A 21073-nucleotide genomic window follows, 5' to 3' on the forward strand; every position below is an offset into this window, starting at 1 on the left:
AAAGTTAAGAAGGCGTTGAAACCATTAAGATACAATCACTGGCAAATGAGAGTGAAAATCATGCAGTTGGTTGTCAGAATTTTTCAATTTTGTTTGCAAAATGTCAGAGGACTGGAAAATTGCAAACATTGTGCCCTTCTTCAAAGCAAAAATTGGGGTCAAGATAAGTCGATGACCTGCAGGCCACTCAGTTTAGTTTGGGTTGTTCAGAATCCTCTAGAAACAATAGTTTGGGACAAAATTGGTTAAGACAATTTTTTGTTAGAATAGGGAGAGCTAGCATGAATTTATGAGGCAAAGGTTTTGTTTAACCAACTTGCTAGAGATTTCTTTTTGAGAAGTAAGAGGATTGATCAGACACATTCTGTTTTGTACTGCATGTGGAATTCCAAAAGGCTTTTGATACAGTGCCAAACAACAGACTTGTGAGGAAATTTAGAGATCATGGAATAAAACACAGTAACAACATGGATACAGAATTGATTGAGAGGCAGTAAACAGAGATAAGTGGTTAATGGGTGTTTTTTTTCAAGGTGATGGAAGGCGTGTCGTCCAGTTCCTTAAGGGTTCAGCATTGACAGTTACCTTTCCTATCATTATTTTGTCATGAATTGGTTTAAAACCAACTTTCACACACATCTATAATGATTCGGTGACTGTATTTAAAATACAACCTAATAAAGATAAATGCTACAACCATATGATTGGACAAAGCAGTAGCCTCCTAGAAACTTCTTTAGAAGTCAAAGTGGGCTGCAGAATCAATGTACTTCCTGATGGGACGGGAGTATTAAAATATTATGCTAAAAACTATGATTGAGATAGGATTCAAATGAGTGTAAGTTACCCCTATCCTGTAAAACGATGTTAATTTCCTCACATAATCTCTGAGATGAGCCATAGGCAGTTTTTTTTCCCCCCAAAATCTGCAACACAAGCATCTGTCTTGATAACTGTTCACTCCAACGCTGACCAAGGAGTCTTGATCACATAACTCCCAAAGTTTGGAGCTCAGTTATTTTGAAACATTTGTCAATCACAGGGTCAATGTTACTTCATACAACATCTACTGACAGTATCAAAACCCCTAACTTCGCTTTGTAGCCTGGTCCTGTTTTTATGTTCTCTGCTTGTTATAAAGTTTCTTTTATCAACACAGCAAAATAGAATTGACATTTCAGCAAAATTCTTCCACCTCTGAAAGAATTTTATAAATAAGAAATATCCATGGACTTTTGAACTGCCAGCTAGACAATCAATGAGCCCCCTCAAAGGAATTCCAGACTGCTAACTCCAATTTTGGGCTTTTGGACTCCACCTTAAATGCAAAGATTTTGATAAATTGGTATCCGTTCATTGTTTTAGAACTTTTAGGCTATTGCTAACTGGATGATCTGTTTTTATTATTATTATTTGTATCTCTCCTTGCATGTTTGTGAGTGTGTCTTTATTTCCAAATCATCTCTCCCATCCACTCCCACCCCACCACCCCCCCGCCACTCCACCCCACATCCAAATAGTTTGAAATAAACCTTACTTCTCCTGTAGTTCTGCTGCTGTTCTTACAAAGTCAAGCAAAAAGCGTGTGGAAACATGCCACAGCTATTCAAATTGGGGGATGAAAATAATCTGTTTCTGGCCAGGTTGTGGAATACAGAGGAAGATTAATTTTAAAACTTGCAAAAATAGTTCTGTAGAAATGATCATTGTCAGTCTGGGATGGAAGTCTCTTGCTTTGACTTTGCTGAACACCTAGTCATCTCTTCCAGTACAGCTACAACCCAGGCATCTGCCTGATAATGTCGAAAATTGAGATTCTTTAACATGGCTTAATATTTATTTGGAATTAGTTTCTCATGGGCTTTATGTAAAATAAAACTCTTAGAATTAATTACAGTAATATAAAATTACTTATTACCTATTTCTTGAAACACTGGACTATTTGTGTTGTATTTAGTAGGAGGAAAGAGTACTGGCTAAATGGCTAATTTCGCTGAATTTCTGATTGAATCATCATCTTTGAAGTTTCATTTTCTGGCCAGAATGAATGTCCAAGTATTATTTTAACATATAGGTGAATCTTTGACTCTGGATGATAAGACTCACTCTTTTTAAACGCTAGTTAGTGTGAATTGATGCAGTAACAATACCACTGTACTGTCACTTCCCAACAGCTATTTCCTGTCTTGACAAAAAGCAGCACAAATCTCACTCAGGCAATTACTGCCTCATTGGTCTAATCCTGATCATCAGCAAACTGATAGAAAGTGACATTGACAGTCCTGTGAAACACTTAGCAATAACCTACTCACTGGGCTTTCAGTTCAGTTCCCACCAAGTTCCTGACCTTATGATAGCCAAATGTGGACAAAGGAGCTGTATTTCTCAGGTGAGATGAGAATAACTGCCTTTTAACACCAAGGCTACATTTGACTGAGTGCAGCATCAGGTCAGTGGGAATCGGGGTGAAAACACTTCACTTGTTACAGCAATCCCTAACACAAAGGAAGATTGTTATGGGTGCCAGAGGTAATCACTGCAGGAGTTCCTCAGGGGTTTTGTCCTTGGTCCAACCAACTATAGCTGACTCAGCAATGACCTTCCCTTCATCATATTGCTCCCCGATGATTGTACAATATTCAGCCCCCTTCACCACTCCTCAAACACAGAAGCAGTCCACAAATGAGACAAGATTTGATTGAAACAGTTGATACAGTTCCAAGTCAGGATGATGGGTCACTTGCAGGGAATTTGCATTTGCTGGTGTTCCTATGAAAATGCCACCATGTCCTTCTAGATGGCAGACGTCACAGTTTTACAAAGTGCTGGCAAATTCTTTGTCAATGTAGCGGTTTTTCTTGTAAATAGTACATAGTGCAGCCTGTACATGTCAGTGGTGGAGTGAATGTCGGAGGTGCTAGTTGGAAATCAGATTTGCAGAATTATTACAGTGCAGGAGGCAGCAATTTGGTCCAACCCGTATGTGCGAGCTCTGAGAGTGTCTCACTGAGTACCACTCTCCTGCCTGCTGCCCCAACCCAACATGTTGATCCTTTTAATAAAGCCTTATTCTATACATGAATATCTTGATTGAAACACCTAGACTGAAATATCAATCAACTGCTTTGTCCTGGATGGAGTTGACTTTTTGGAATATGGTTGGTGCTGCTGCCATCCAGGTTAACAGAGAGTATACTGCCACACTCCAACTTGTGTCTTGCAGATGGGTGGACAGACTTTGGGAGACAGGAGGTAAGCTAATAACCACAGAATTCCCAGCCTCTGACTTGCATTTGTAACTACGATATTTACTTGGCTAGACCAGTTCAGTTTCTGGTCAAATTTAATTATAGGAAGGATGTGGAAGCTTTAGAGAAGGTGCAGAGGAGATTTACCAGGATGCTCCCTAAAATGGAGGGCAGGTCTTATGAGGGAAAGTTGAGGGAGCTAGGGCTTCTCTCATTGGAGCGAAGGACGAGAGGTGACTTGATAGAGGTGTACAAGATGATGGGAGGCATAGATAGAGTGGATAGCCAGAGACATTTCCCCAGGGTGGAAATGACTATCACAAGGGTGCATAATTTTAAGATGATTGGAGGAAGGTACAGGGGAGATGTCAGAGGTAGGTTCTTTACACAGAGAGTGGTGGGTGCATGAAATGCACTGCCAGCGGTGGTAGTAGAGTCGGATACATTAGGGACATTTAAATGACTCTTGGATAGGCACATAGATGATAGTAAAATGAAGGGTATGCAGGTTAGTTTGATCTTAGAGTAGGATGATAGGTTGGCACAACATCATGGGCTGACGGGCCCGTACTGTGCTGTACTGTTCTTAACTTGCATGACTGCACAAACGCTTTCCCAACACTCAAGACAGGTGAACGGTTTCTCCCCGGTGAATTTTCTGATGTACCTTTAAGCTGGAAAAATGAGCAAATCCCTTCTCACAATTGGAGCAGGTTAGTGGACTCTCTTCAGTGTGTCAGCGTTGATGAATTTCTAGCCAGGATGGAAATCTGAATCCCTTTCCTCGGTCCACACGTTTCCATGATTTTACCAGGGTGCCAGTGTCTACATCTCTCCGGATTGAAGGATTGGTTGAATCCTTGTCTGGAAACAAAACACATACGTGGTTTTACACCCTGCTGTAAATGGTGCAATGTTTTTTGAGTCTGTGTAACTGGTGAAAGTGCTTTCCGTGGTTAGTTCGTTGGAACACACTCATTCGGGTGTGCCTGTGTCTCAGTGATTTTCCAATCACACTGATGTTTGAAATCTTTCTCCTCAGAAAAAACAAACATTTCTCCTTGCACATTAGGAGGGCAGTGATGTTCAGCTCCTGTTGAATGCAGTGACTCTGTTAGGTCTTGACCTGATGTTTCGTTTGGGTTTCCTGATCGAGATCCTGCTCTTCTAATCCCTGTGGCAGGAGATGTCAAACCTGTTCACTGTCAGTAAAGCAGAGAAATCATAAACAGGCAATTCCAGTTTCTGTGGAATATTTTCCTCTCTTGTGCCCTCAAAATTATGAATCCCCGTCCTACACTCTCTCCCACCCTCCTTCATATAAATAGTGGGTAATTCTCTCCAAATCATTCTGATTGTTTAAAACTGGAGACAAGACCCTGTTCCTCCTTTGACTCAGCTGTTAAAAAGACAGCCGCGCAGGCGCACAGTCGATTGGTGAGCAAAGGCGTGCTGCGCATGCTTGAGCACCGGGGTCGGACGGGGGGGCAAGTTCATTGACAAGACTCCAGCCCAATAGGAGGAGGAAGAGTGGAGCCCGGACGCCTGCTTCAACCAATTGGAATCAATGAAGGGGCGGGACAGGACTCAGGAGCGATACATGCAAAGCGCCGGCGCTGGAAGGGCTGAGGGTGGGATTTAAAAGTGCAAAGGGCTGAACCTTGAGACAGAGACATTCCCCACTTACGACCCCAATTAGAAATTCCAATTCTTGCATCTGGAAACTGCTTTGACAGTTGGTTAGAAGGGGAGCAAAAACAAAGTGTTGGAAAAACTCAGCAGGTCTGGCAGCATCTGTGGAGAGAAAGTAAGAATTAGAATTTCAGTGACCCTTCTTCAGAACTGATTGTAGCTGGGAAAGGTTTGGTATATATGCGAAAAAAAAGGAGTGGGGGAAGGAGTAAACAATAGATGGAGATGTACCCCAGAGAGAGACAGAAGATCAATTGGGCAGACAGAGGAATGGGTAAAGGTCAGCCTGGCAGAATGAATAGCTGCTAGTGGGGACTGTTAGAAACTGACGGTGGGTTGTTTGTGGTAGCAGCCCATGTGCTGACAAGGCCTGGTGTGTGGGGTTTGGGGTAAGGACATGGGAGAAGATGCTCAAGCCTTAAAATTGTTCAAGTTGATACTGAATCCAGAAGGCTGCAGGTTTCACAAGTGGAAATGAGGTATTCTTCTTCCAGCACGTGCTGAGCTTTGCTGGAACACTGCAGCAAGCCCAAGACAATGATGTTGGCCAGGGAACACGGCATCATCTGATCTGTGTTGAAATGGCAGGCAACCGAAAGCTCAGGGTCATTTCCATGAACAGAACTTAGGTGTTCTACAAAGCAGTTGCCTAGTCTGCACTTTATCTCCCCAGTGTGGAGGAAGCTACATTGTGAGCAGTAGACTACAGAATACAGTAGACTAGATTGGTGAAGTGCAGGTAAATCGCTGCTTCAACTGGAAGGTGTTTCTGGGGCCTTGAATAGTGAGGGGGGGAGGGTAAGAAGTAAACAGGCAGGCATTACACCTTTTGCAATTGCAAAGGAAGGTGCCGTGGGGAGGCATTGAGAGTGAAGGAATGGACCAGAGTGTCCTGAAGGGAACAGTCCCTGTAGAAGGCTGACAAGGGAGGGGAGTGGAATATATGTCTGGTGGTGGCACCCTGCAGAAGTGGCAGCTAATGATCCTTTGGATGTGGATGCTGGTGGGATAGGCTGTTTTTTATTCTCTCTCTGGGCTAAATCTCCACTTATCATTTACTGCTCCAGCCACCTCTTTAGCACATGTACCAACCTCTTCCCAGCTACAATCCGTTCTGAAGAAGGGTCATTGGACCCAAAATGTTATCTCTCCTTTCTTTCCACAGATGCTGCCAGACCTGCTGAAGTTTCTGATTTCCACCATCCGCAGTTCTTTGGGTCATTTTTTTTTGGTTAGAAGGTACGAATTTATACACAGCAACTTTCAACCGTGAAAAATATTTGGCTTTTTGAATTTCTATCCTGACTGATAGTGAGGAAGTTTCGAAATTTCTTTGACAGTGAGTTGGAATAAACATAAGAAATAGGAGGCAGCATAGGCCATTTCAACCCTTCAAGCCCCTCCAGCTATTTTAAAAGATCATGATTCATCCACCCAGGCCTCCACTCCCTTTTCTGCCAGCTCCTCAAAGCTGTCATTACCCCAACATTTCAAAAATCAATACACATCTTTAATTACTTTCAGTGATCTAGCCTCCACAATTTTCTGGGGTAGAGAATTCCAGACTTCACTATCCTCAGAGGAAAATCTCCTTCCCTTCTCAGTTTTAAATGACAATCCCTTTATTCTGTAAAAGCATACCCGAGTTCGAGAGATCCCCATCACTGGGATCATCTCAACGGTCACCGCATTGTTCTAAACACTAATTAATAACAACCTAGAACAAACACAGAAGATGCTAGAGAAACTCAACAAGTCTGGAAGCATCTAAAGAGGTAAAAAGAGTTAACATTTCGAGTCTGGTAGGACCCTTCAGAACTGAGGCCGAACCTGCTTAGCCATTCTCAATAAGTCAGCCCCTTCATCCTAGGATTCAGCCCAGCAAATCTCTTTCAAACTGTTTCCAATGCTAATATGTCACTTCTTGACAACTGTACACAGTGCTAGAGGTGCAGTCTCACCAACACCTTGTACAGTTGAAGCAAAACTTCCCTACTTTTAAACTCACATCAACTAGCGATAAAGACCTAAATTTTATTTGCCTTCTTAATTACTTGCTGCATTTGCATGATAATTTGGTTTGTGTTTCATGCACAAGACCCATCTGTGTTGCTCTTTTTTTGGAGTCTCTATTTAAATGACGGCCTGCCTCTTGATTCTTCCTGCCAATGAACATGACTTTGCTATATCAAATTGCATTTGCCACCTTTTTGCCCACTGACTCAATCTATATATTATATGTATATATAAGAAATATATACACACACACACACACATTTTTGCAGACTCCTCATCACAATGGGAGAACAGGAGAATTAACAGACCAAACTCAAACCAAGTGTGTTTGGCTCTTCAAATTTCTATCCTAGACTGACAGTAATGGATGTTAGAAACACCATTGTAGAGACTGAGAAGGGAAGGATTTATGTGCAGCAAACTCTACTGAATTTCTGTCCCAGACTGACAGCAATTTTCTGCTGTAAATATCTTTTATTGGACATTGGGGGAAACATTTTCGGGCAGAAAGCTCAACTCAAACATCACCATCATCATGTGCCATCCTGACTTGGAACTGTATCGACTATTCCTTCACTGTCACTGGGTGAAATCCTGGAACTCCCACCTTAACAGCACTGTGGGTGTCCTTACATCTAGTGATGGGCACCAAATGCCAGCCTCGCTGGTGTCACCCACATCTTGTGAAAGGTTAAAGAAAAACAAATCTGGGCAGTCCGTATGATGGAACTGTATATAACGTTGCTCAGGGCACAGTGGAGTAGTGTGTGCAGTTCTGGTCAGTGCACCATTGGAAGGTTGTGACTGCACTAGAGAGGGTGCAGAGGAGACTCACTGGGATGTTCCGAGGATAGAGCAGTTTAACTCCGTACAGAGGCTGGATAGACTGTGATGTTTTCTTCGAAGAAGAGAAGGTTGAGGTGGACCTGATTGAAGTCTATAAAACTATGAGGGGCAGACATAAGGATGGTAAGAAGGAACTTTTCCCTTTTAGTAACAGGATCGATAACAAAGGTACATTGATTTAAGATACAGGGCAGTAGTATTAGAGGGTATTTGGGAAGAAGTTGTTTCAGCCAGAGGATGGTAGGTATATGGAACTCACTGTGTAGGGGCAGGAACAATCACAACATGTAAGAAATATTTTGATGAATGGCCACGGACCAAGTGCTGGGAAATGCGATTGAAGTAGATAGGTACTTGATGATTGACTCAGACACGACAACCCAAAGGGTCTCCTTCCGTGCTGTATCACTCGATGACCCTCTCTAATGCTTCACGTCCTTCCTAAATGCAGCCCCCAAAACCAGACACAACATTCCAGCGTGGACCAAACTGGTGCGTGTCACACAAACTGAAACATAATCTGAACTCCGGGACTGCCCCAGACAGACTGAAATTGAAAACCAAACATGGGGAAATAGACAGCAGATCACTCACCATGAGAAAGTGAGAAGATGAATGGTCACTATTTCGGGTGGGACTTCTTCAGAATGAACACTTCCCACCAGTAGCACCAACCAGACCCTACCTCTATGTCCGCTGAATATGCCTTCGACCACTCATCCACCCATTGCTCATCCATCCATTGCAACCATCCTGGACCAACATTCAGTATTGAGAGATTTTATGGGGATCATGTGCGCTTCTGTATAATTCAAATAGATTAGCTTAGATTATTTAATATATATTCAGTACTTTTAGATATATTTAAACAAAATTATTAACTTAAACTACTTTAGATATCTTGAAATGAGTGAGTTTCACATCCTTTTGCTCATTGAGAACCCTGGCGATTGCTGGCACTTCCAGCTCCATCTCAATTTCCATGGCATCTTCTGTGAACCCAGTGTGATGGCGAAGTCCAACAAACTGAGAGAAGTCCTCAATATTAACAATGTTCTGGACTTGATATCATTTGCTGAATTGTCTTTTCTGAGTACTTTTCCCAAGCATTCCTCTATGCTTGGCAGTCACAAACAAGTCCAAAACAAGTCTCTGTGTCGCTGCAAAACAGCCTGTTCTCATGCCAAGTCCATCTTCTTGCAAAAAAAAAGCCTGTTTTCACATATTTCTCCACTCTCCGTCAATTGCTTATTGCCATGTCCACCCAACCCTTAGTGATCCGGCTTGGAGATATCATTTTATGATCTATACACTACATTCCAACCCTTGCAAGCTAATTATACATTTGGCAAAGTTTACAAGCCATTATACAGATAAATAAAAACAAGAAGCAAACAATTATCGATAGTACAATAAGTCAGGGCCATAGGAGCTACAGTACTGCTCAAGCTTTGGGTGACCACCCCTTTAATATGTCCCACCAATGATACACAGTAACAGTCCCTAAATTGTCCACTGCATGAATTAATTGATCATGACTGTAAGTCATGGCAGTTTCTTGCTGCAATAAGTCATGGTACACTGTGCCAAATGACAGTGAACCTGTTTATGATGTGCAAGCAAAGTCCACAGTTTTGAAATATCACATATTGGAGGTAGCTTATGTAATTGGTTATGGAGTCATAGAGATATACAGCATGGAAACAGACCCTTCAGTCCCACTCATCCATGCCAACCAAGTTTCCCAAACTAAACCAGTTTCACTTGCCTGCGTTCAGCCCATATTCCCACTAAACCTTTCCGATTCATGTACCTGTACAAATGTCTTTTAAATCTTGTAACTCTAGTGGTGTGGTCCTAGGTTATTGCCTGCTATTCTCTCATTCTGTAGATTTTATAACATCATAAATAACATACATTTTCTCACTATATAAGTGGATGGGTAGTTTTCCCTCTCTTATCATTAAGATATATAGCAGAGAACTAGTTACTAACATGTGGACAGGGCCAATTTTGTGAATGATTGTATCATTGACAGTAACTTTCTTCATGTGCGAGTACCCCTGCTAGGCTGCAAAGTACATGGTTCAAACGCAGGGGTATGGGAGAAGCATACTAGACCTTCTGGCCATTGTTCACAATCATCCACTTGTGGGTTTCGAGCTATTTACCATAAACATGGGTTCCCACAACATGTCTCCAAACAGAAGGGGCAATAAACTGGCACCATATTTCCCGTTGTGCACTACTTAAAATCAAAAAGGTAGCATTACATACTGTGACATTACAATTAGTTTTTAATGTATTACGCTTAAGCATTAAGTTAGCGTGTGTGAGACTAAATAACCATTTCCAAGACCACAAATGTCTGGAGAACAATGAGGTGGTTAATTCATGCCATTGTATCAAACAATATAACTCTAAGAAGTTACGCTATGTTCAAATAGCTTCAGCGTTAAGATCCATCTGGGTGTGATGCCCCAGACAGCACTACCAACAAATTTCCAAACCATGTTGGTCAGAGACCAATTTGCTAAATCTCTATGTGCTAATGGTTTGGTCTATACAGCAGATAATTTAATAGCTTCCCTAGTTAGTTACCCAACTTTAGCAATCTTATTTTCCACAGAATTTAAAGTACCTATCTCTGTCCCTGCTCCATCTACAGTGGTAGACAGTACATCATTTCTACTGCACCTCTGTAACATTAGTGGTGTGTGTAAAGGGCGGCAATGGAAGAGGAATTTTTATTTCTGTTATTTCCACTGTCAGAGTCAAAACAATATTTTGTTTGAACGCTGGGGGACACGCATCATACAATTGCTGAAGGTGGGGTATCTGTATGTCATTGGATGGGCCCATCTACTCACCCCACCCTAACCCCACACCCCAGAATCATGTCCCTTTATCTCTGTAACATCATGGACATAATAGCCAGTCACCATTTCAAAGCGCTATATTACACCAATTTTCATGTGAGCTACTGTCAGACACGGCCTACTTTAGGCACTGCCTTCCGATAGTCTTATGTCAGGTCAGAGGTGAGATGTAGTTATTGCTGTCTAGTTTTGTATTGATAATCAGGGATGCAGTGCGATTCCATGTCATACGGTAACAGCAGGATTTTCAGTGAACAGTAGCAAGGTGAGATAGATGACTGAGTTCCTGTTCTCTCGAGAGGGGAGTACATGGGTTGTTACACATGTATGGAAAGTTCAGCATGGCACACTTTTCACCCGGTCAGCAATTAAAATTATTTCGCGTACACTTATCCTCCATCTGACTCCATCCTCTAGATCGTATCCTGTGGTGAGATTGTGCAGGTGATGGCAGATCTCCTGTCAAACAAGGCAGGAGGAAGGAAACACAGGTACTGCAGCAGTCACCACATCATCAGTTTGCTGCAACAAAAATAATTTTTGTTGTTAGTTTAATACCTGATGCATCGTACCATATTCATGTTTGTCTCCTTTGACTGTTTTTTTTCCCAACTGGACACACTGGGATATCTTTACACTGTGATAACATCCAATAAATGTCTCCCTGTCCCATGGGATAACACATTCCCAGGTACAACCACCTGGTCAGGGGTAGCAGATCCATACCTTACCCCCATTACAGACAGACAATTCTGTCATTCACTTGTGGTTATCTGGATATCACTTATCGTTTTGCTCCTGGGTGGGTGGGGCGGTCCCCAAGTTGAGCTTGGTTGTCTAGGTCGTATTCTACCTGGAACAAGACTTGCAACCACCCTGAGTGTCTGTGTAGGTGTCAACAGTTCGATGTGTTGCTTAACAACTCCATTCATATGTTCTACTAACCTTGCTGTGTATACCCTTTGGATCCCATTATCAAGTGCCCAATGCTGAACTGCTTGTCCTGCAAAATATGACCCATCATCAGTTTGTATTTCCACCGGTTCCCTGTATCAGAAGATCAGGGCATGCAACCCTTTTATTGTACTGGTTTGGTTTGCTTTCACACAAGGTTATACGATTGCCAGGTTACCAATTCGGCATTCACCATGATCAAAATCTATTGATAGCGCTGTTGCGAGGACAATGGTCCAATATCGTCTCATTGCAAGATCTATCCTGTGCCTGCACGAGTGGATGCTAAGGGCTCAGTCTGCAAGGGGAATTGTTTCACCTTTCAGCAAGTATTGTGTTGCTCCACTATTTTGTGGGCGATGTCATGCATCAGAGGAATCTCTCACTCCACAGCCCATTGTTTGGTACCTGATACTCAAATTTCCACATGGCGAATTGTTTGAGCTCTTCTTCTGCAGTTAGCCACACAGTGAGTATCTTTGTAAGGCTATCAACTCTTCTATTGCGCACAGCCGTTTCACAGATTTTTTTTTGGTATAGTCGTTAACAGTTTCATTGCGCTTCTTGCTAGATTTCCTCCCATAATTGTTGCTCCGAGGGCTTTCCCTATCATCCAACTGTGTCATCAAAACCATCACATCACTGTCAACAGCCTGAGAACTGGTGAAAACACGCATCGCTCCTGGTTCAGCTTCTTGGGCGAGGACTACATTTGCTCGTTCTGCCATCTGACCTAAGCCAACCACACTTTCCTTTCCTGATATTGTCTGCGTCTTCAGGTTAAACGTAGCAGCTTTCCCGTGACGCTTGCCATCACCGTAGGTTGCACAGCCATCAGTAAGACCAGGCACACTCTGCCACGTCTGCATTTAACTGTTCAACAGGTAAACCCCTTTTTACCGGCCAGTTAGGAAGAGAGTCAGGCAGTGGGGCAATCAGTATTACTGAGATAACTGGCAATCCTTTCACGGAGACTTGAAACTCCATACCTTGGCTGCACTACCCGCAATGTACCACTTCTATTTCATTATGGAGCTCTGTTGCATTCATTACCACCCCCAACTCCTTATTGATGGTACGTCAGACAACGCCCATGTCAAGATGGTGCGCCCTGGCCTTAAAAGGATCTTATCTGTCCCAGTCACTCCCTCAGTTTTCACAAGTTTGGATGTGAATACAGGAGGTCTGGTTAGTAAGTTTGCAGATAACACCAAAATTGGTGGTGCAGTGTACAGCAAAGAAGCTTACCTCTGAGTACAATCGGACGTTGATCAGCTTGGACTGAGGAGTGGCAAACAGAAAATTTAGAGAAATGTGAGGCGCTGTATTTTGATAAAGCAAATCAGGGCAGGACTTATATACTTAATGGTAAGGTCCTGGGGAGTGCTGCTGAACAAACGGACTTTGGAGTGCAGGTTCATAGTTCCTTGAAAGTGGAGTCACAGGTACACAGGGTAGTGAAGGTAGCATCTATACACTTGCCTTCAATGATCAGCACATTGTGTATAGGACTTGGGAGGTTATGTTGCGGCTGTACAGGACATTGGTTAGGTCACATTTGGAATACCGTGTTCAGTTCTGCCCTTCCTGCTATGGGAAAGGCATTGCCAAACTTGAAAGGGTTCAGAAAAAAATTACAAGATGTTGCTGGGGTTGGACGGTTTGAGCTATAGGAAGAGGCTGAATTGGCAGGGGCTATTTTCCCTGGAGCGTCGGAGGCTGAGGGGGTGACCTTATAGAGGCTTATAAAATCATGAGGGCCATGGATAGGGTGAATAGCCAAAGTCTTTTTCCTAGGGTAGGGGAGTCCAAAACTAGACGGCATAGGTTTGTGGTAAGAGAGGCAAGTTTTAAAAAGGTAACTTCTTCACGCAGAGGGTGGTGCGTGTATGGAACGAGCTGCCAGAGGAAGTGGTGAGGCTGGGACAGTTACAACATTTAAAAGGCATCTGGTTGGGTACATGAATAGGAAGGGTGTAGAGGGATATGTGCCAATTGCTGGCAAATGGAACTAGGTCAGATTAGGACGCCTGGTCAGCATGAATGAGCTGGACCAGAGGGTCTGTTTCTGTGCTGTATGACTCTATGATTCTATGACTCTAAATGGCAGAGGAACTGAAGAAGTATTTTGCATCAGTTTTCACAGGGGAAGACATCAGTAGCATACCAGAACTTCAAGAGTGTCAGGAGGCAAAGGTGGCTGTATTGGGCATTACTATGGATAAGGTGCTGGGAAAGCTGAAAGGTCTGAAGTTGGATAAATCACCCAAACCTGATGGACTACAGCCAGAGTTCTGAAGGGGATGGCTGAGGATACTGTGGAGGCATTGGTGGTGATCTTTCAGGAATCACTGGAGTTCAGAGAGGGTCCCAAAGGACTAGAAGATGGCTAATGTAACACCCCTGTTTATGGAGGGAAAGAGGCAGAAGCAGGAACCTGTAGGCTGGTTTGACATTGGTAAGATTTTAAGAGTCCATTATTAAAGATGAGATTGCAAAGTATGTGGAACTGCAAGGTAAAATAGGACTAAGTCAGCACATCTTCGACAAGGCGAAGTCATGGCTGACAAATTTGTTACGATTCTCTGAGGTGGTAACGAGCAAGTTAGACAAGTTCCCTTTTCCATGCCCCTCATGATTTAATAAACCTCTGTAAGGTCACCCCTCAGCCTCCAACACTCCAGGGAAAAAATCCTCTTCAGCCTCTCCCTAGAACTCAAGTCCTCCAGTCCCGGCAACATTCTAGTAAATCATTTCTGCACCCTTTCAGGTTTAACAACATTTATTCCTGTGGAAGAGCGACCAGAATTATGCATGGTATTCTAAAAGTGGCCTCACCAATGTTCTGTACAGCCGCAACATGACGTCCCAACTCCTTTACCCAAAATTCCAACCAATGAAGGCAAGCGTGCCAAACGCCTTCTTCACCGCCCTGTCTTTCTGCGACTCCACGTTCAAAGAACTACGCACCTGCATCCCTAGGTATCTATATATGGAAACACTCCCCAGGGTCCTACCATTAACTGTATAGGTCCTGCCCTGGTTAGCCTTACTTCACATTTATCTAAATCTCCATCTTCTACCTCTGAGCCCGTTGGCCCATTTGATTAAGGTCTTTGTTCCCCAACACTAATTCTCTAGGGTCACTGTCCACTCTTGCCTCTTTGTTACCTTTTATACATCTTAACAAAAAAATCCCTTGAAATCTCGCTAGCTTCCTCTCACATTTCATCTTCTCCCCACTTATTGCTTTTTTAGTTATCTGCTGGTTTTTAAATGCTTCCCACTATTTGTCACCACACTGTATTCTTTGATTTTGCTTTAAAGTTGACCCTGACCTCGCGCCGGAACCAAGGTTGCTTTGTCCACCCCTTTGTATGTTCCTTCTTCCTTGTGTGATAACCCTATTTGTGCTTCTATAAATCGCTTCTTCCATTAATGTTTAAAACAATTATGAGAAGACACTGGGATTCTGTACAAGGCTCATGATTCAGTAGCAGTAAAGGTCAACTAGAAGACCGTTGTGGGTGAGGAACCATAAGGTGAGCATCTGATTGGTAGGGTACCACTAGGAGATTTCCCGGATGAAGGAACTAACTCAACTCAGTAACTCTTCGAAAGGCTTCAGCTCTTTCCTCACCAAACAGTCCTAGAGATGGTCAGAGGGCTTTCGCACATCCGGAGGTCAGAACCGCTAGCCTGAGACTCAAATGCTCTGAATCCTGCCACGTAGCTCACCTCCTTTCTCTCTCTCTCTCTCTCTAACGTAACAATCTAACCTCTGCTACCAACCTTTTGCCTTGTACAACAGGTCGAAGTGCCGGCTCAGGGAAAAGTAGGGGAGTTTTGGGCTAATAATCCGGGTTGTTAAGTCTGTGGCTTTAAGAGGTTGTCTCATTGCCTTTCCTAGAATTTTAACTGGTTCATTTTGTTAGTAAGAAATAGTTATTCCTATTTTATGTCAAACGAACAGTGTCCAAAGTCTTTGTAACAGGTATATCTCGGGCAGAGCACATTCAAGCATAGGTCAATTGGGAAGGAGTTATTGCGATCAGTTCACAAAACTTTCATCACATTGGACCCGTAGTTCTCCATTTTGCATCCATCCGTGTGGTTAATTCCCTCTCCGTGATACTTGGGATGAATACACTGTGTCTCCCGTCATTGCTGCTTTGCCAACTTCCCCACTAGGCTCCCATTCTAATCAACTCTGGCCAGCTCGTCATGTCTTTGTATATCCTTTACTCAAACGTAATGCTGGTACATATGATTCAAAATTTCTCCCTCTCAAACTGCAAGGTTGAATTCTATTGTTTTATGGTCGCTACCCCAGAGAGATTCCTTTACTTTAAGCTCCCTAAACAAGTCTGCCAAATTTTGCATCATCAAATCCAGAATTGCCTGTTCCCTTGTTGGCTCCACCACAAGCTACTCCAAAAAAATTCCTGCAGACATTCCACAAATTCCTTTTCTTGGGATCCACTACCAATCTGATTTCCCCAGGCTACTTGCATATTGAAGTCCCCCATGATTATTGTAATAGTGTCTTTCTTACACGCCTTTTCAATCTCCTGATTTATTTTCTTCCCCGCGCCATCCTGACTACTGCCAGGAGGCCTGTATATAATTCTCACCACGGTCCTTTTTCCTCAACTCTACCCACACAGATTCCAAGTCTATATCACTTCTTCTTATCGATTTCATTTCCTTTCTTACTAACAAGGCACCTCACCCCCTCTGCCCATTGGCATGTCCTTTCAATAAATGTATCCTGGGATTTTTAGGTCCCAGCCCTGATCCTGTCGGAGTCACATCTCTGAAGATACCCACAAAATCATACCTGTCAATTTCAATCTTTGTTTCAAGCCCATTAACCTTGTTTCATATGCTGTGTGTATTTAAGTACAACACCTTCAGTCCTGAGTTGACTGCCCCACTTCTCATAGCTGCCCCCTTATCTTCTGTGTCTAAAGTTAGATTCCTGACCTTTTCCCTCTGTCCTATTTCACATTCTGGAAAATTTCATAACTTCTGCTTAGCCCTCCCACCACTTTTAACTTTTTCCATAATTTTCGATGTAATTAAATCCACGCCCTACTATTTAGTTAAAATCTTATCCACACTGCTAATTATGTAATTTGCAAGAACTCTGGTCCCAACATGATTCATGTGGAGCCCCATTCAACGGAACAGCTCCCTCCCTTCCCAGTACTGCTGCCAATTTCCCATGAATTTGAACCCATTTTCCCCAACACTGATCTTTGAGCCACACGTTTACCTCTTTAATCTTGTTGACCCTGCGCAAGATTAGTTTGTGGCTCAGGTAGTAATCCAGACATTATTACCTTTTTGGTACTTTCTCTTTCAATTTAGCCCCTAGCTGCTGATATTACTTTAGCAGAATCTCTTTCCTGGTTCGACCTGTGTAGTTAATACCTTTGTGGATCACGACAACTGGATCTTTCCCCTCCCACTCTGCAGCTCGGATAGGATATCCTGAATCCAAGCACCAGGTAGGAAATACTCTTGATCCTGCCCACACAGAACAGGGTCTATTCCCCTGACTATACGATCCCCGATTACAACTACATTTCTCTTTTCTTCCCTGTCTTGAATAGCTCCTTGTACCACAGCACTGTGGCCAGTTTACTCATCCTCCAACCAGCCCCTCCTCTCATCCCTACAGGGAGCAAGAATCTCAAAACTGTTTGACAAGCTCAAGGGCTGAGGCTCCTTCAGAACTATCTTACGGACCCCCTGCCTGCCTCGGTCTTGCTCACATCCTCCAGTCCCTGACCACTGACTGAATTCGGGGTCGTTAATCCCGGGGCGGGGTGTGACACCTCCTGAAACACAGCATCCAGGTAACTCTTCCTCTCCCTGACGTGTCACAGTGTTCAAAGCTGAGACTCCAACTCATCGACTCTGAGCCATAGGTCCTCAAGCAATCACCACTTGCTGCAGATGTGGTCACTACCAACCACAATGGGGTCTGCCAGCTCCCATATCATACAGGTACAACACATCACCTGGTCCTGCATCTCCAGCTTATCTACTTCATTCTTAATTTGATTTTTAAAACTTTCCTACTGATATTTTAGTTTGTAACCTGTAAATATTTCCCCTATTTACCTTCAATCTGATGGTAATCTATGAAAAACAGTTACATTTGTAGCTACAACCAAGCAATGAAGTTATTGTCTTACTGAGATGTCACTCTTTGTATTGTGCTGGGCCCTATCCTCGGCTTCAATTTATCATTTTAAAAAGACCTTACAAACAACAAGACAAAAAGGAAGCAGAAAGCATCTCCTGCCCTCCACGCCGAATTCCGACACTGCCTACGAGTTCCCCAAACTATGTACTCACTTAAGCCATCTCTCATTCTGGATGTGATCTCGCCTTCCTGACAGTGCGCAGTTTACAGCAAGTCCTCTGGTGCTGCTGTAAGTTGGATAACTGAGTGAAACTCTTCCCGCAGTTAGGGCAAGCGAACGGTTTCTCTCCAGTGTGCGTTCGCTGGTGTACACGCAAGGTGGATGACTGAGCGAATCCCTGCCCACAGTCAGAGCAGATGAACGGTTTCTCCCCGGTGTGAATTCTCCAGTGTTCGCATAACTTAGAAGACTGAGCAAATCCCTTCCCACACTCAGAGCAGGTGAATGTTTTTTTTCCAGTGTGAGTTCCCATGTGTGAATGTAAGTTGGATAACTGAGTGAATCTCTTCCCGCACTCAGGGCAGATGAATGGCTTTTCTCCGGTGTGGGTTCTCCGGTGTTGATGTAAGTTCACCAACTGAGTGAATCCCTTCCCGCACTCAGGGCAAGTAAACGGTTTCTCTCCAGTGTGAGTTCTCAGGTGTTGATTTAAGTTGGACAACTGAGAGAATCTCTTCCCGCACTCGGGGCAAGTGAATGGTTTCTCTCCAGTGTGAGTTCTCTGATGTTGATTTAAGTTGGACAACTGAGTGAATCTCTTCCCGCACTCAGAGCAGATGAATGGTTTCTCTCCAGTGTGAATTCTCTGGTGTACCTGCAAAGTGGCTGACTCTGCGAATCCCTTCCCGCAGTCAGAGCAGGTGAATGGTCTCTCCCCGGTGTGAGTTTCCTTGTGTGAATGTAAATTGGATAACTGAGTGAATCTCTTCCCGCACTCAGGACAAGTAAACGGTTTTTCTCCGGTGTGAGTTCGCTGGTGTTGCTGTAACTTGGATGACTGAGCAAATGCCTTCCCACACTCAGAGCAGGTGAATGGTTTCTCCCCAGTGTGAACCTTCTGGTGCACATGTAATCCAGATACATTAGCGAATCCCTTACCACATGTGGTGCAGATGAATGATTTCTCCCTGGCATGATGTCTCTGGTGTACCTGTAAGCTGGATAAATGAGCAAATCTCTTCTCACACTTCGAGCATGTGAACATTTTTTCTTCAGTGTGTGTTCCCTGGTGTACCTGTAAGGTGGATAACCGAGCGAATCCCTTCCCACAGTCCGAGCAGATGAATGGTTTCTCGCCAGTGTGAGTTCTCCGATGTCGATATAACTTGGAAGACTGAGCAAATGCCTTCCCACAGTCGGAGCAGGTGAATGGTTTCTCCCCAGTGTGAATTCTCTGGTGTACATGTAAAGTTGATGAATGAGCAAACTCCTTACCACACTTGGTACAGATGAACGGTTTCTCCCCGGTGTGAATTCGCTGGTGTACATGTAAACTGGATAAATGAGCAAACCCCTTACCACACTTGGCGCAGGTGAATGATTTCTCCCCAGTGTGAGTTCTCTGATGTATCTGTAAGCTGCATAAACGAGCAAATCCCTTTCCACATGTGGAGCAGGTAAATGGTTTCTCCCCAGTGTGTTTGCGCCGATGAACGTCCAGCCTGGATGGAAATCTGAATCCTTTTCCGCACTCCACGCATTTACATGGTTTCTCCATGGTCTCCAGGGCCTTTGTGTCCTTCCAGACTGAAGGATCAGTTCAATCCTTGTCCAGACACAAAACACGTGTGCAGTTTCTCCCTGCTGTAAATGGTGCAATTTTTTAAAAGTCTGGGTGACTGGTGTAAGCGCTTTCCACAGTCAGTTCACCAGAACACTCTCATTCAGGTGTGTCTGTGTCTCGGTGATTTTCCAGTCACACTGATGTTTGAAATCTTTCCCCTCAGACAAACATTTCTCCTTGCACAGCCAGAGGGCAGTGATGTTCAGCTCCTGTTAAATGCGGTGACTCTGTCAGATCTTGACCTGATGTTTCGTTTGGGTTTCCTGATCTAAACCCTGCTCTTCTAATCCCTGTGGCAGAAGATGACAAACCTGTTCACTGTCAGTAAAGCAGAGAAATCATAAACGGACAATTCCAGTTTCTGTGGAGTATTTTCCTCTCTTGCTCCCTGCAAATTGTAAATCCCCGTCCCACACACTCTCTCTGTCTCCCACCCTCCTTCCTGGGTGAAACCCCTATAAAAATGTTGGATAATTATCTCCAACTCATTCTAACTAAATGGTTATAACTGGAGACAAGACACAGACCCAGACACAGACCCAGTTTTCTGAAGAAGGGTCTAGGCCCGAAACGTCAGCCTTCCTGCTCCTCTGATGCTGCTTGGCCTCCTGTGTTCATCCAGCTCCACACCTTGTTATCACAGACACACACCCTGCTTTGAAGCAGCTGCTAAAATGGCTGCCGCGCGTGCGTACAGACACTCCGGGAGCAAATACGCGCTGCGCATGCCTGCGTCTGCCACCGGGCTGGATGATTGACGGATGTTCCGGACCAATGGGGAGAGAGGGGGCGGTCCTGGAGGACCATTTGGCTGCTCTGGTCCTCCAACCAATCGGAGTCAACGAAGGGGCGGCACAGGACTGCAGGGGGCGAAAATGAAGTGCTCTTCTTCCAGCTTGCGCTGAGCTTCGCCGAAACACTGCAGTGAACCCAGCACAGAGATGTTGGCCAATACAGGGGTGTTGAAACAGCAGACATCTGGATGCTCAGCGCCATATCTGCAGACAGAACAAAAGTGTTCTGCTAAGCAGTCACCCAGGCTGCACTTTGTCTCCAGAATGTATAGGAGACTACATTGTGAGCAGCAAATACAGTAGGCTAGATTGAGTGAAGCGCAGGTAAAATCAGGCTTCATCTGGAAGCTGTGTCTGGAGCCTTGGACAGTGAGGAGGGAGGAAGTAAACACAGGATGTGTCCCAGAAGAAGCAGTCCCTACAGAAGGTTGACAAAGGAGGGGGGGGGCAATACGTATCTGGTGTGGCAACACACTAGAAGTGGCAGAAATGGCAGCTAATGATCATTCGGATGTGGATGCTGGTGGGATGGGCTGTTTTTCACTCTCTCTCTGGGCTCCATTTCCACTTTGCATTTATGCCTTCCATCTCTACCCAACCCTTCTTTAGCATATATACTAACCTTTTTGCAGCTAAATCAGTT

At 43.9% G+C, this 21073-nt stretch overlaps 1 protein-coding gene across 1 annotated transcript in view; it reads right to left on the reverse strand.

The window, feature by feature from the left end:
- Positions 1 to 66: 66 nt before the first annotated feature.
- The window catches only part of LOC109933979 (gastrula zinc finger protein XlCGF57.1-like), a 36520-nt gene continuing 15513 nt past the window's right edge, over positions 67 to 21073 (reverse strand). The window contains exons 2-5 of the mRNA XM_048619214.1: positions 18005 to 19526; positions 11069 to 11203; positions 8397 to 8604; positions 67 to 4450 (exon numbers count right to left, since the gene is read on the reverse strand). Coding sequence (XP_048475171.1) covers positions 18017 to 19526 — 1510 coding nt within the window. The 3' untranslated portion in view covers positions 67 to 4450; positions 8397 to 8604; positions 11069 to 11203; positions 18005 to 18016. The remainder of the gene's footprint in view (positions 4451 to 8396; positions 8605 to 11068; positions 11204 to 18004; positions 19527 to 21073) is intronic.

Source organism: Rhincodon typus, chromosome 42 (assembly GCF_021869965.1).
Source record: "Rhincodon typus isolate 14 chromosome 42, sRhiTyp1.1, whole genome shotgun sequence".
NCBI lineage: Eukaryota > Metazoa > Chordata > Chondrichthyes > Orectolobiformes > Rhincodontidae > Rhincodon > Rhincodon typus.